Source organism: Plectropomus leopardus, chromosome 19 (genome assembly GCF_008729295.1).
Source record: "Plectropomus leopardus isolate mb chromosome 19, YSFRI_Pleo_2.0, whole genome shotgun sequence".
NCBI lineage: Eukaryota > Metazoa > Chordata > Actinopteri > Perciformes > Serranidae > Plectropomus > Plectropomus leopardus.
In genome coordinates, this window is record NC_056481.1 from 11108684 (window position 1) to 11123753 (window position 15070).

General features: G+C 36.1%; 1 protein-coding gene across 1 annotated transcript; it reads left to right on the plus strand.

The window, feature by feature from the left end:
* The first annotated feature begins 1415 nt into the window (after positions 1–1415).
* Positions 1416–11236, plus strand: LOC121958572 (annexin A11-like). Its single transcript, XM_042507586.1, has 12 exons — positions 1416–1668; positions 6137–6521; positions 7078–7115; positions 7301–7444; positions 8331–8418; positions 8501–8595; positions 8754–8867; positions 9113–9203; positions 10289–10368; positions 10488–10544; positions 10649–10742; positions 10913–11236. The coding sequence occupies exons 2-12, from the start codon at positions 6146–6148 to the stop codon at positions 11113–11115; spliced, it is 1380 nt and encodes a 459-aa protein (XP_042363520.1). The 5' UTR covers positions 1416–1668; positions 6137–6145; the 3' UTR covers positions 11116–11236.
* Positions 11237–15070: the final 3834 nt, after the last annotated feature.

Genomic DNA, 15070 nt, shown 5'->3' on the forward strand with positions numbered 1-15070 from the left:
ATTTAAGATTGCAGTCACAAAGAAGACACGAGATTTAAATTTTAAGTACCATAATGTGATGTGTATATACAGAAAATACGTAGCATTTTATTAAAATGTTCAAATTAAAAATCACAGCTAGCCCTAATCTCATCCCCTTGACATATAAACCGAAATATGGAAGCCCATTTTTGCCAGTGTGATGGTAAAAAAAAAACTCCTGTAAATAACTGGCCTATAATTTTTAAAAAAAAACAATCTCAAAATAATGAGGAACTTTCCCAAAATAACTCATCTCAAAATAATGGCGTGGTGAGCCATTTAAAAAATAATAAGAAACTCTCCCAAAACATCAATTTGATATCTCAAATTATGAAAAACTATGGATAACTAGATCTTTTTTTAAGAAAATGTCTAGATAAATAGGCCTAATATAAATTTGTTTAACGAACATATTTTGTGAAACTTAATTTTGCTTCATAATAGACAAAGTATGGAGGCCTATTTCTGCATGTGTGACAAAAAAAATCCTGTAAGTCATTGGCCTATGATAACAAAGTCTCTTGAGAAACTTAATTGAATAATGCCATATGTCAAAATAATGAGATACTTTCTTAAAATATTGACTTAATATCTCAAAATAATGGAAAAAATATATATACTAAGGGATTGTAGAAAGTGGCTGGCATGCAAATTATTATTTTTTCTTTCTCTTCCATCATGACCTTCCCTGGGGCTTCAAATATTTTACCTTTAGCCTCTCTCTAAGTGACTGACTGTATTTTCCCAGTTTTACAGTTTCTGGCTATGGTAAATTGCGTAATTTTTGAAATTTTTAAAGAACATGGCTTTCAACTCCACTAACAGGTTTGTGGTTATGGCGATATTTAAAATAAATATAAAACATAACATTTTAAAGTTGAATGTACCTCCTCTGAACCAAATAAAAAACATAATTACCCAGTACTAAAAAAAATTATTTGAAGTGCCTCCCCCAACACCATCCCTACATAGCATAAATGAGGATGAATGCCTAGGCCACTATTTTGAAAAAGTTTAATTCAAGAGAAAAAGTTATTATTTTGAGATACAACATCATTATTTTCAGCTACTAACTCATTATAGGCTATAAAATAAGCTACTGAGTCATTACTTTGGGATAATGACTTGTTTTAATAACTATATAACTAAATTAATAAACATATAACTATGTTTTTGAGATATCAACTAATTATTTGGGGAAAAGGCTACTAAATTATTATTCTGAGATGCTAAATCAATATTTCGAGAATGTTTCTTATTCTGACTTACAGGAGTTTTTTTCTTTATTGTATCGGCAGAAATGGGCTTCCATACAATAGCTATAATAAAGTAGCCTAGAATCACAAATATTCTTGCTTATCAAGTCGCGCACTATTACCTACAATACCGAGCCTGTGGCGTCACCATGGAAACAAATCTAATCACTTCCTGACAACTATCCCAGTGTCCTCTGTGGTAAAAAATGTCGAGTTTAAGCCGGCTGAGTCAACATCAGGCTCTGCCCTCTGACTGTGGATAATATAACGGAGCAAAGGTTATTACTGCTGCAGGACGGAAACAATGCTGAGGACCCACCCACCTCCGGAGCTACTACTCTCTGCTGCTCTCTGCTCGTCTCTTCCTGGATCTCAAGTCCGCAGCTGATAAGTGAGTAACCTTAAATCTTCCTCTTTGCACTGCAGACATCACCAAATAACGTTAAAACCCAGTTTCAGGCGACAATGGCGTTAAAAAAATAAACAGTTTTCGGGTTACTGTTAGCTTACTGCGGAATGTAAAGAAATTAGCCTCGCCCGATTAAACAGACAGAGTCGGCGTTGAGCTTCCCAACAGCAACAAAAACGTACTTTCTTCATTTTTAAAAGTCTAAAAAATGGCGTGCTGCTACTTTTAACTGCAAACATCTGTAACGGATTCACCATCCGGGCCGGTGTGTGTTAACACCGATGCTAAATGCGAAACGTTAACTTCGTTTTGGGAACATTATGTAACGTTAGCGGTACGCGGGGGTTGGTACAAACTCTAGGACATCGTGAGCATGATGACAGTGAGATGGAAAATTTGGCATCGTAGCAAATATGGGGCGTTACACTCGTATTACGGCTTGTTATTGGAGAAAATTATAAGAGTACAGTAAAATGCCAGTTGGCGAGTTGAGAGAAAAAGGCCTGTGATTACTTGACAGACTAGGTTTTTTTTTTTTTTTTTTTTTGCTGCTTTCAGGTGCACCATGTAAAAATAAAGAGGAAGTGTACATTACTGTGCAACGGTCTTAGGCCCCATAGATTTGTTGCTTTAGTAAAGTTGTAATGAATATAGACACACTTATTTATTATAACTTTTTCCCAAATGGCTCTGTGGTGATATTCCCCTTACTGTCCTGTGCCATTGTAGTGTTTATTTTTCTAAGAAAAAGATGTCAGTCTGACTTTTTTGGTCTTTTGTATGTATTCATATGTGTGTATGTATTCTCATATGTGTGTGTGTGTGTTGTGTGTGTGTGTATATATATATATATATATATATATATATATATATGTGTGTGTTTTTTTGCCTTTTTTTCACTATTTTTCTGAATTAGTTCTATGTCTCTACGTCTGTCAGTGGGTTTTACATTTCTCAACCTATGAAATGTATTTGAAAAAAAGTTGTGATTAAACCTCTTACCTCCATCTGATTCTTTGAAAACACACAGCATTTTTTTCTAATTCCTGAAAAATGGCAATGTTGAAGATAGGAGGATTGCACCCAACAGCAGCAATATGTATATACATATATGTGTGCATACAATGCATTAAAACACTAAAAAAAAAAAGTCAGAAAAAATGCTTCTTTAGACTGAAGTCAATATTTAGTGTGAAACATGGATAACAAAAGGTAACTCAAACTATCAGTGTTGAGCTTTGGAAATGTCTTGAACGCCGCCTGATGTAAATATAGCAAATCTTGTATTGTTTGCACAAGAGAGTTCAAGACACACTTAGTGGAAAGGAAGGTCACACACAATACTTACAATTGTAGACTGTTAAAGTTGTTTTATTCTGAAATATTTGTGTTTTTAATATACATATTTCTGGCATGTTCTAGTTTTATTTAAGTAGACTTCTGAGAAATAAATATGTTACCTGTTTCACTTACCTGTGAAACAAAATAGATTAATTTCGATCACTTTAATAACCATATTTATACATACAACCTACCTGTGCATGAGACCAAATTCAACTTCTTACTTTTTTACTTAACTGCTTAAATATGAAAAAGATAATTTGTCCAAGAATCAGTCTTAAATTTGGTTAAAAAAGCATTAAATCGAGGCCTGAGTTTACCCATGGACACCCTGTTTAAATATCTATAAAAGAAATTATTAGAAATGTTAAAAGTTAGAACATAATTTATTTTAAGTGATATTCCTTTTTATATATATATTTAACCAAAATCTTTTGGACACAGGGCATGAGGAAAACATGTTCTAATGTTTCATCCATCACATTACAAAAGGTACAAGGGTCCACTTTAAAGGCAGTATAATTATGCATAAACTGGTGCTCTAAGGGTCATAAAGTGTAACCTCTATAAACACCAGCAATCTGTGTCAAAAATAATCAAAAGGCTTTAGCCCACTGTGCATTTAAATTATAATTTAAAAAAAAACAAGAAACGAAATTTCAATGCAACAAAAATAATATTAAATTGTTAGATGTCGTCAGCTGCTTGAATGATTATTATGTTTGGTATAAAACTTTTTGGAGTGATCATATATAGCCTGTCCTTGGGTAGTAAATGTGTGATGTACAATGACGGAAATACTGGTATTTATGATAACACTCAAAAGCCTCAGCAGTGTCTTCAGGGGTCCAAAGAAGCGGGCTGGAAAGGGGGAAATGTCAACAATCAAACGCCCTTCCTGAGGTCACCGCTAACGCAGTGTGTTTATGTCTGCCCAAAAAATCTAATGTTGCATCCTTAAATTCAGAATAACTAAATCTAAGTTAACAAAACCTAAACTCGATAGCTTTTTGTTTGCCTGAAAGCAACTCTCCATAAGCTGTGTTTGTAGAGCCAAACAGTGGACTGTTTGCATCATTCACTGTAAGGAAAAGCCCACTACAGAGCCGCTCCTGCGCAGCCTGTAGGTCATTGTGTCGTACAAAAACAAACCATGTTTATTCCATTTCTTTGTGTGTGTGTGTGTGTAAACCACACATATTTACAGTCTGCTATAATTATGAGTCATTACAGCGGAGAGACCTGCAGCTGTAATCATTATTTTAGTAAGTTACAGGATGATAAAGACAGAGGCATCTAATAATTGTGTAATTCTGACAACTCATCAACTGGACGGGATCCCAACAGGACCGGGACCAACAGGATGTAATGAAATAGAGTTTACAAATGTGTAACTGAAAAGATTTGGGAACCCTTGCTAGTTTGCATTATGCAGTTGCTGGATGGAAAGGGGAAGAAAAATTGAACTCTTATGTCATCATCATATGTGACAGACCCAGGCAGATGGAAGTAGTGAGTGTCTGTTGACATAATGGAAATGTGGCCATGACCTGTGAAATGTAATCTGCGAGACACTCAAGCGAGATCCTTGTCTAAAGTTGCAGCTCATTTATTAACGTAGAGAAGTCGTGGGCGGAGAGCAGAGGAGCTTTTTATTATGATGACACCAAATGAGTACAGGGTGAAAGGTTGAGCATTAGTTTGTGTTTTTTTTTTTTTTAGAGAGAACTGATAAATAAAGACGTTAATCGCATATATGCTGGTGTTGGATAATTCCCAATGCTAAATGTTGGCCTTTTTGACTACTTAAACTATTCCAGCGTAGATTGAGAGCTCTAAATTTAGAGAGGGGACAATGAATGTTACTAAAGGGCACACATGACGACTTAGTAGTGCCTCACGAATGGTGTGATCAAGTTGCATAGATGATGTAAAGTTACATAGGTTAAGTTTAGGTAAGTAAAGATATGGAGGTTTGGTTTAGGAAAAGAAACATGGTGACAATGTATCTTAAAATGACTCGGTGTTCATTTGGTTTTACACAAGACACAAACACCAGTTTCCTGGGCGAAAGACCTGTGTCTGTTTGACCCATACATCACCTCCTTACTCAGACTTTTGCTCTTTTTGAACTACTTCCTCCTTTACTCTCATTCAGGGTCTGAAATTAACTCCCACCAAGCACCAAACGCGTGCAGATTTTTCATTTCGTGAGTAAATTACGGGAGGCTGTTTGCTACGCTGGCTGGTAAATATTTGTATCAAAATAGTCATGTTGCAAACAATATTGGGAGTGTGTTGCATTTTGGTGTAATATAGTGGCGCACTGCTCTGCTACTCCTCATCGCATCTGTGTGTGTCTCTGTCATACATATGCACACACCGAATACAACCGTCTCGAGCGCTATTAGTTTTGCGGCAGTGACATCAGCTGGTCTGCTTAACTGTCATTTGCCACGTCTCTGCTGCCAGCTGGAGTTGTGTGCAAATGAAGGTAATATAATACTAACACAGAGGCCTCATAGTTTAAACCAAGAAGGCCTCCTTAATTGTCAACAACAGTGTATCATCCCCACTTCTCCCCTTCTTAGCTTTCACAATAAAAGCCCTAGATATGTACACTGCATCACTGCTTACCAGACTGAACTTATTCACATGCTGAGGCCGTGGTGATGATCCGTGTTATATAAATTAATAGGTGTACTTCAGATTTTACTCCAGCCTCTTCTCAAGGTTTGTGTTCAACATAATACACTATTATCTCAATTAAATTTACTGAAACAAATGTATATGTGAAAAATAGCAGTTTATGATTTTTTCTGGTAAAAAAATGTTTGCCAGGTGGATTTTTTCATTGACCAGTCACCTTGGCCGATGAGTCAAAAAGTTCATTTTAAGTTCTGATCAGGACATTGGTCACACGGTCACAGTCTTCTCGGTTGCGTGATTCATGAATGACTGACTTATGATTGTGCATATTATACACAAATTCTGCTGCATTATCTTTTGCAGGTATACATACAAACCGTGCATGGGAACAGCCTGAAAACAGCCACATGATGGCCCTTATACATCATGGTAATAAGCCATAACTTTCTGTCACCCGCAGGTTTTAAAGATGAGCTACCCAGGATACCCTCCTCAGTCCGGTGGATACCCACCACAGGCAGGAGGCTACCCACCTCAGCCAGGGGCATATCCACCCCAGGCAGGCGGCTACCCACCAGCAGCAGGCGGCTACCCCCCAGCAGCGGGTGGCTACCCTCCAGCAGCAGGCGGCTACCCCCCAGCAGCAGGAGGCTACCCCCCACAGGCAGGCGGATACCCACCTCAGGCCGGCGGATACCCCCCCGCAGCAGGCGGTTACCCTCCAGCAGCGGGGGGCTTCCCCCCTCAGGCTGGGGGCTACCCTGCTCCAGCTGGAGGCTTCCCTCCTCAGGCAGGAGGATACCCAGGACAGTCTGGAGCAGGAGGTTATCCCTCCATGCCTGCAGGTGAGATAGTCTTTTAAGTTGTGAGGATGAAATGCAGCACATTTCTCCTGACAAAAAGTTCTAAACATGCAGTAGAGGTGGACTGCATGACTTTAAAATAATACCACAATATTTCAGGATATTTTTGTGATAATATTCTTGACGATATGACAAAAATGCTGAGAACATTTATTTAATTTCAAGAACATACAATTGCAACAAAATTAGTGCTACAGTTGTATAAGTCAACATACATGTAGTTTGCCTTAAAGTATCTAGTAAAAACTAGTTGAAAATTATCTTTCATTTTTTTGTTTGTAAACAACAACAGTAATTCAGAGTTATTCAGATTCAGTATAAAATATTAATATTATAACAAAATAAAAGAAATACATTCAATCACACATCTTAACAGTTGCCAAATAAACAGTATGAATATTTCTTATTATATTAAATATTATACTGGTATTATCATAGACGATATGATATGGCACACCCCTAACATGCAGCCGCTGAAACCAGATTTGTTGTTTAAATGAATTGCATTGTGATTGTTATGTCAATATTTTTTTTGCAGGCGGAGGTTGGGGTGCAGCGCCAGGCGGCCAAGGACCAGTACGTAAATTCTTATCTCACTCTTTACCTTTGCAGTGCTACATCACTAATAACATATGGACATACTTTAGCTAAGTCTCGTGTTTGCTCAAATCACCTTATCTCCTACTTAAACCTTAAGGTATTTGTTCTTTATGAAGTTTGTCACCATGGACTTAGCACTTACAGCTGTCCTCTGTTTGCAGCCAGGAGGGGCTCAGCAGGGATACCCAGGGGGCCCCGCCCCCGGCCAGCCCATGCCAAATTACCCAGGAGCCCCCGCAACTAGTCCACAAATGCCCGCATATGGAAGTGGAGTTCCGTCCAACCCTCAGGCACCTGCCATTTCTGTAAGATGCATATGTCTTCATGCAATAAGTATGTTGCAGTCAGTGGTGGAAGAAGTATTCAAACCCTTTACTTAAGTAAAAGTACTAATACCAAACTGTGAAAATACTCTGTAGAAGTAAAAGTCCTGCATGTAAAATGTTACTTAAGTAAAAGAAAGTATATCTAGGAATATGTACTAAAAAAAATTAAAAGTAAAATTAGTCTTTTTAAGAAAAAAGAAGAAAGAACAAAAGAAAGAAAACAGCACACCCAAAACAGCTTAAAATTATTTAAAAACAATAAGACATCCCCTCCAAAAGAACCTCAGAATTATTAAACACAAAAAAAAAAAAAAACACACACAACCCCCCCTTAAAAATTGTTCACAAAAAACAGAAAAAATACCCTGAAACACAAAATTCTAAAATGATTAAAAAATTATCAAAAAACTCAAAATTGATAAAAAAAAAAGAAAAAAAAGCATACCCCAAACCTCAATATTCTAAAAAGATAATGAAAATAGAAAGACTTGAATGTTTATCAAAATAGTTGTCAATTAATTTTCTGTGAATTAACCGATAATTAATAATAATAAATTATTACAGGTGTATAAACTGATCTGTAATGTAATTCATATTTTCTAAACTCTTTGTGTGTTTTTTTTAATGCAAAAATCTTAAAGTGTAAAGTAACTAAAGCTGTCAGATAAATGTAGTGAAGTAAAAAGAACAATATTCCCTCTGAGTTGTAGTGGAGTAGAGTTATAAAATTCAAATGGCATGAAAGAAAATACTCAAATTAAGTACCTGAGATTTGTACACATACAGCTAAAAATAACATTTGTGACCCTGCTGTGTTTTATCCTCTAGCGTTTTTTTATATTTTCTATCTTTTATTTCTTTACAGAAAGGATACAGGGGTTCTATTAAAGACTTTCCTGGGGCCGATCCACTCAGGGATGTTGAGGTTCTTCGAAAAGCCATGAAGGGTTTTGGTCAGTAAACTGTGTTTTGAATATTTTATGAGCAGTTTATTGTTTTGCAAATGATAAATTGATTCTGACATATTTCGAACAGGCACTGATGAAAACGCCATTATTGAACTTCTGGGAAGTCGTACCAACAAGCAGAGGGTTCCAATGGTAGCAGCCTATAAAACCACTTATGGAAAGGTATGTTTTCTGCTATTTGTTTGACTTTTTTTGTGTGTCTTTTACAGTTTAACTTCCTTCTGTAATCTGCTCCTTCTTATTGACCTTGTATGGCAGCTGCTGTATATTTAGCCCGACTTTGCTCTCATGGTTTTTTGTTTCGCGTTTTTTCCTCTTAGGATTTAATCCACGATCTGAAGTCTGAGCTCACTGGAAACTTTGAGAAACTGGTTCTCTCTATGTTGAAGAGCCCTGCACACTTTGATGCATCTGAATGCAGGGAGGCTATAAAGGTTGGAAGCTCGAGTTGTTGTCTCAGCAGATGCTTCAGTTTTGGTTTTGTAGGCCAAACCACACTGTGTGGCTCATCATGTGATGGGAAAATAAGAGCAAAAAGGAAAGTCCTCTAAATGCAAGTGAAGGCCAGACAATCTTAGACCTGAGTCATGGCTGAAGACCTCTGACTGTTCACCATTTTAACTCTATGTAGCAGGTGTGTCTTTGAGTATATTGCTGAGGCTGTTCTGTATTTTTGCAGGGTGCAGGAACTGATGAAGCGTGTCTGATTGAGATTCTTTCATCACGCTCCAATGCAGAAATCAATGAAATCACCAGAATCTACAAAGCTGGTGAGTTCTGAACTTATTTTTTTTGGGTTATTTTTCCCCCCACAGTTTTGTTTAATGAAGTATTCAGGGCAGAAACAAATCAGTTTAGTTTCGATAGCCATTTGTGATTAAATGTTAAAAAAAAAATGAATAATACTAATAATAATTTGAAAAATATAAATAAATAAATATAAAAATTAAATAAAATAGACTGATGGTGATGACATGATTTTGTGATACAAAAACTAGTTTAAAAAATAACAGGAAAACAAAGAAAAATAAATTAAAAAGTATAATTCGGGGTAAAAAAAAATTGACACAGAAAAAATGTAACAATCCCATACTTTTTCTAAAAGGAAAGATATGTTGTTGAAGTTATGCATTATTTTAAACAACAACAAAAATAGAACAATGAAAAAAAGAAGCTTGCCAGATGATATTCTTTCATCATGCTCCAATGTAGAAAGCTGGCGAGTTCTGAACTTGATGTTTTTCCCTCCATAGTTTTTATTAATTTACATTTTCAGGGTAAAGTAAATCATACATAGCAAATTACCTCTATACATTGAGAAATAGAGAGATGGTAATAGTATTAATAAAAATGTATTAGAAAAAATAATTTTAAACCTTGAAATAATAATAATATGAAAAAAAATGTTTTAAGTAAATAAATATAAAAATAAAAAAAATAGATGGATGGTAACAGTGATGAAAAACTTTTAAAAAATATATATTTTTTTTTACAATATATTATTTACAATAATAAAGATAACAAGAAAGGAAAAGAAAAAAAAAAAAAAAAAAAGAAAAAAACAACTTTGATAAAAGACAAAACAGTTTATATAAAGTAAAGAATGTGACCACACAAATTAGAGTAACATAGACATACAGCCTGTATTTGAGGAACTTCAGATATGATAAACATTTTACATTCCATTTTATTTTTAGTAGTTAAGGCATGTTAAAAATTTGTGTTTTAATTTTAGGTAGTGCATCTGCTATTTTATTTGTAGTTGGAAAATGGATTGGAGAAAGTAGTGTCTAAACAAAATACAGATGTTATGCAAATAAATGCAAATACCTTAAACGCCACACCTTCCTTCCAGAGTACGGGAAGAGCCTGGAGGACGCCATCATGGGCGACACATCAGGTCACTTCCGCAGACTGCTGGTCTCTCTCTGTCAGGTAGCTGCTGCCTCTTTTACACCTGACTCACATGAGCTCTCTCACAACAGACTCTACTGATTCTGCCAATGTACTCCGCCCCCACGCAATTTTTAATGAGCGCTACTTACTCTGTCTAGGGAAACCGTGACGAAAGGGAGACTGTTGACATCTCACTGGCCAAACAGGACGCTCAGGTACCGGTTTTATGTCGGTTTGCTGTTGTAACATTCTTGAAAGTGATTAGCAAGCCTGATCATGCTCCTCTTTTAATTTGTGTGTGTGTCTGCGTGGGCGACAGAAACTGTATGCTGCAGGGGAAAATAAAGTTGGAACTGATGAGTCTCAGTTTAATGCCATCCTGTGCGCTCGCAGCAGGCCTCACCTCAGAGCAGGTGTGTAATCTCTACATTGGTGAACTTCGACAAAATTATTATTCCTCCCTCACCACATGACCACATGCTTTTCCAGTATCATTACCACGCATGTTAACCTTTAAATGCATTTTTCACATGTTTTCAAACATTATGACTATAACTGTCTCGCCTGTGATTGTCTGTGTTAGTCTTCCAGGAGTACCAGCAGATGTGTGGGAGAGACATTGAGAAGAGCATCTGCAGGGAAATGTCTGGCAATGTGGAGTCTGGCATGGTGGCCGTGGGTACGCTCTTTGGGTTTTCTTTTCTAAACCTCGACCAAACTGAAGTGGCTTTCCAAAAACATGTTGAAGCTTTAAATATATGTGGAAGACATTTGTCAAGATGTTGATTTGGAGGGGCTTTCCTGGAAGGACTAAAAATATTGTGCAAATGCAAACAGGCTGCTGTTTGACCAAAATGTCTTTTTTAATACATGATTGATCAAAAGCAAATGATGGATTGTCTTTTTAGACATAGAAAATGTGTTCGGCTGCAGCTGTATCAAAATGCAGTTATTAACCCTTTAAGACCTGAGCAAATTGGTTTGTCTTCATGCAAAAAACATGAGCAAAAACACATGACCCAAAGGAACTTAGTTTAAAAAAAAGAGAGAAGAAGAAGAAAAACAAGAAAATTACCTGAAAATAAGTAATAAAAGGAAAATAAAAAAACAAGACAATCAAACAAGAAAATGACCCACAAAATCTTAAAACTTTGAAAAGGTATAGAGATTTTTTCTGTAACACAATTTTAAATATATGGTTATTTAGTTATAGATATAGTTTTCTGGACACAGTCACAGTCATTTTAGTTTATCATGTTGCCATAGCGCCATCAAAGTTTGTACACATATTATGTGCATGTAAGTTATATATAGGTTAAATAACTTAATGCACTGTAACAACTACACCTATAAATAATATAATTTGGCACCCACAGGAACAGGAAATGGTAGACCTGTTTTGAATTAGCCTACTTAAAGCGGCTCTAACATTACTGCTGTCAGACTCAAATAATCAGCTTTTGACTCTTCCTGCCTTTTTTAAAACTTTTTTACAGTGTTTGTTGTGTCTTGTCTTTGTAAAACGAAAGCGGAATATTTGTCTGGTTTTTCGGATTCACAAAAGACTCACATGTTTACATCTTCTCCTTTTTCCTAGTGAAATGCATGCATCACAAACACCCCTGCCTTCTTTGCAGAGCGGCTCCACAAGGCCATGCAGGTAAACCTCCTGTCTGTCATCAAAGTTTATCCTTTTTATTCTCACAAAGCAACTGCTTCCTGTGCTGAGGACACAGGATTTCAGTGTCACGTTGCAATGTGTTTATAGGGAGCAGGGACCAAGGACACCACCCTCATTCGCATCATGGTGTCCCGCTCTGAGAAAGACATGTTGGACATCAGACAGGTGTATGTTCAGACTTACGGAAAATCACTATACACTCACATCTCAGTAAGTCCCACTATTAACCATACTATTATTATTATAACCATTACAGTTTCACTTCTTCCTTTTTTATGTGATACATTTAAATTTAGTAATTATTTTACTTCGTTTCTCAGGGTGATACCTCTGGGGATTACAAGAAGCTGCTGCTGAAGCTGTGCGGAGGTAACGACTAAAGGAAAGGACGAAAAGCTTTCAGAAGGACAAAAACTTATGTCCTCCTGAAACAATGTTATAGGACCATATATCACTTGTGGTGCATGCAGTAAAAGTTTTGACAGTCAGACATTATTTCTTTTGTAATCTTTTTAGTGACACAAAAGATTTTTCTGCCAATATATTGTGTTAGATGATTGCCAAATAGTAAATATATATTAGTATGAAGATTTATTTTAAGACGCAGTAGATTGTCAGTAATGAGTAAAAAATGGAGTCCTAAGGCAAAAAAAGAGGGCCAGAAAATCTTATACTTGATTTATAAATTAACTATACCATAATATAACCATACTAACTATATCTCAGAATCAAATTTCAAACAAACCACTAAACTGTAATTAACATGAATAATGAAGAACAAGGCGAGTGTCTCATTTATGCAACTAAACTAATCTAACGTACATATACAAGGAAATATTTAGCTCATATCTTCATACAAGCATTATATCTGTGTTACTGAGGTTTAAGTACCTCACGGCCAAGCATTTCAACTGTGTACACGAGTATATAAGAAACTGTGTCAGACTATTATGCAAGTATTAGAAAACTGTCTATGACTGAATCTGTCACAGCAAACGTGATCATTTAGTGCTTTTAAACAGGCCATAAATAAATCCCAGGTCATTTTTGAATGTCAGAAATAATAATCTGCTAAAGGCATCTCCTCGAAGTGTCCATATTAACTAACCAGAATTTTACTCCTGCTTGCGATTCTATGCAAATGAGCTTTTTTACTTTATACCAGCTTTACAAAACTCTTGTGTGTTGTTGTTGAAATGTAAACCTTTCCAATCATAGTTCAACTTTTACAGTGACTACGTTTACATGCACAAAATAGTTTGTTTTTTGCCCTTTAATTAGAAAAAGACAATATTCCCACTAAGATGTCTACATGGCTAATGAAAAGGAATATTCCACTAACGTTATATTTTACAGGCAGCTGTGTGTACTTGAATTAACGTGGAAAAGTGGCTGGAGAAGCTGCCGCCTTTTTGCGTCTTTGTGTCAAAATAGGATTATTTCAAAGTTTTCGACCTTTTTGGACTGTGCAAACACAGTGTCCGTCTTTCATTTCTTCAACCACCTTTTTTAAAGGTCATGATTTTACCTCATATCCAAAAAACTATTTCATATCTAAGTCTTTCGACCAGAAATGTGAGCTTATCTTTTCGGGGTGCATCTCCAACCTACAGCCTTGCAAACTGTTGGCAAGTTGGTTTTGTTTCTACAAAGTCAAATCAAATCTGACAAGTTGATCTTACTTAAAATAATCTTGGAAACCAATGAAAAAGGAAAGTCAATATAACTATAAATCTTAATTCATGTTTATATCTAATTTTTGAGTTTACTCAAGATGTAGCTGTATTTATTTAATTTTGTGAAGTTGTTGCAACTTAAAAATGACAACTGACATTACCTTGTTCTTTCGAAATCTTAGCAACTTCAGTAAACCAAGTTAGTTTGACTTAACTTGATCATCACAAAGAGACTGTTTGCCAATGACGAAGTTATGAGATTTGTGTTAACATGTTTAGAAGTATAAAAATATGATTGACTAGTTTACAACCAGCAGAATACAGATATGTAAACTTGTTCCTTTTTAAGTTGCAGCAACTTCACAAAATTAAGTAAATATAACAAAACTAGTTATATTTACCTTTTTTTTTCAAGATTCTAGATTGTTTTAAGTAAAATCAACTTGTCAGATTTTACAGTGTGCAGTATCAAATTTAAGTATTGTCATATCTGGAGTAATAGTGGAATATTAGTGTGCATGCAAATGTAGTCAATGTTGCCTTTTCCCTGAATGCTGATAAGCCAAAGCCTAAAGACAGATCATGTTGTGCCTTTTGTCAGGGCTGCTGTTACAGAGCTACTCAATGTTTCACTGTGGTTTATCTTGCAAACAATCTATAATCATACCTGCACGGCTACTGAAATGTAATCCTTACACTGTTTATTACTCAATATTTTTGTTTTCATAGTGTGCTTTACTGGTTTGTATCTTTTACTGCCAGTAGAGGGCTCTTGATTCCCATGAAGTGTCACCGCTTGTGTTCTGCCTTTGGAGTTTGAACTGAATATCTGTTGCACTAACTCTACTTTGCAATCATCCTTGTAACGTGATGATGGTTGAAATTCAATTTAGTTCTCTAACATTTTGCCATGTGATAGTCTCGGTCTCCTGAGATTTACAAAAAAAAAAGCCACTTATCATTTCAATAAAAAACAACCAAACAAAAATTTTGGCATATCTGGATTGTCTCGGTGAAATGGGATCATGTGTTTTGCATGAGAGACATTGTGGATTTTCTGCTCTGAGCCGGTGCACAATGAGCTATTTGCATTTCAAAGCCAGCCTCATTTTCACCACCTTGGCCTGTATTACGATGAGTGAGCCCACCCGCACCCCCATCCTTAGAGCATCTTGAGCTGCACGTTTTCGCTAAAAGGTGCGAATAATGTGGCTTACATAAGTGAGGTCTCTGTGCGTGTCCTTTGCTGTATAATCTAAGAGGGGGAGAACATGTCCAGGTTTGCTTTGCTGCTCCAGTGATACAGCACGGAGAGCTTTTCTCAAGGCTATAAATAGTGTCCATATTGGAGACACGGATGTCCTAAAGTCTTCTTTCTGTTGTG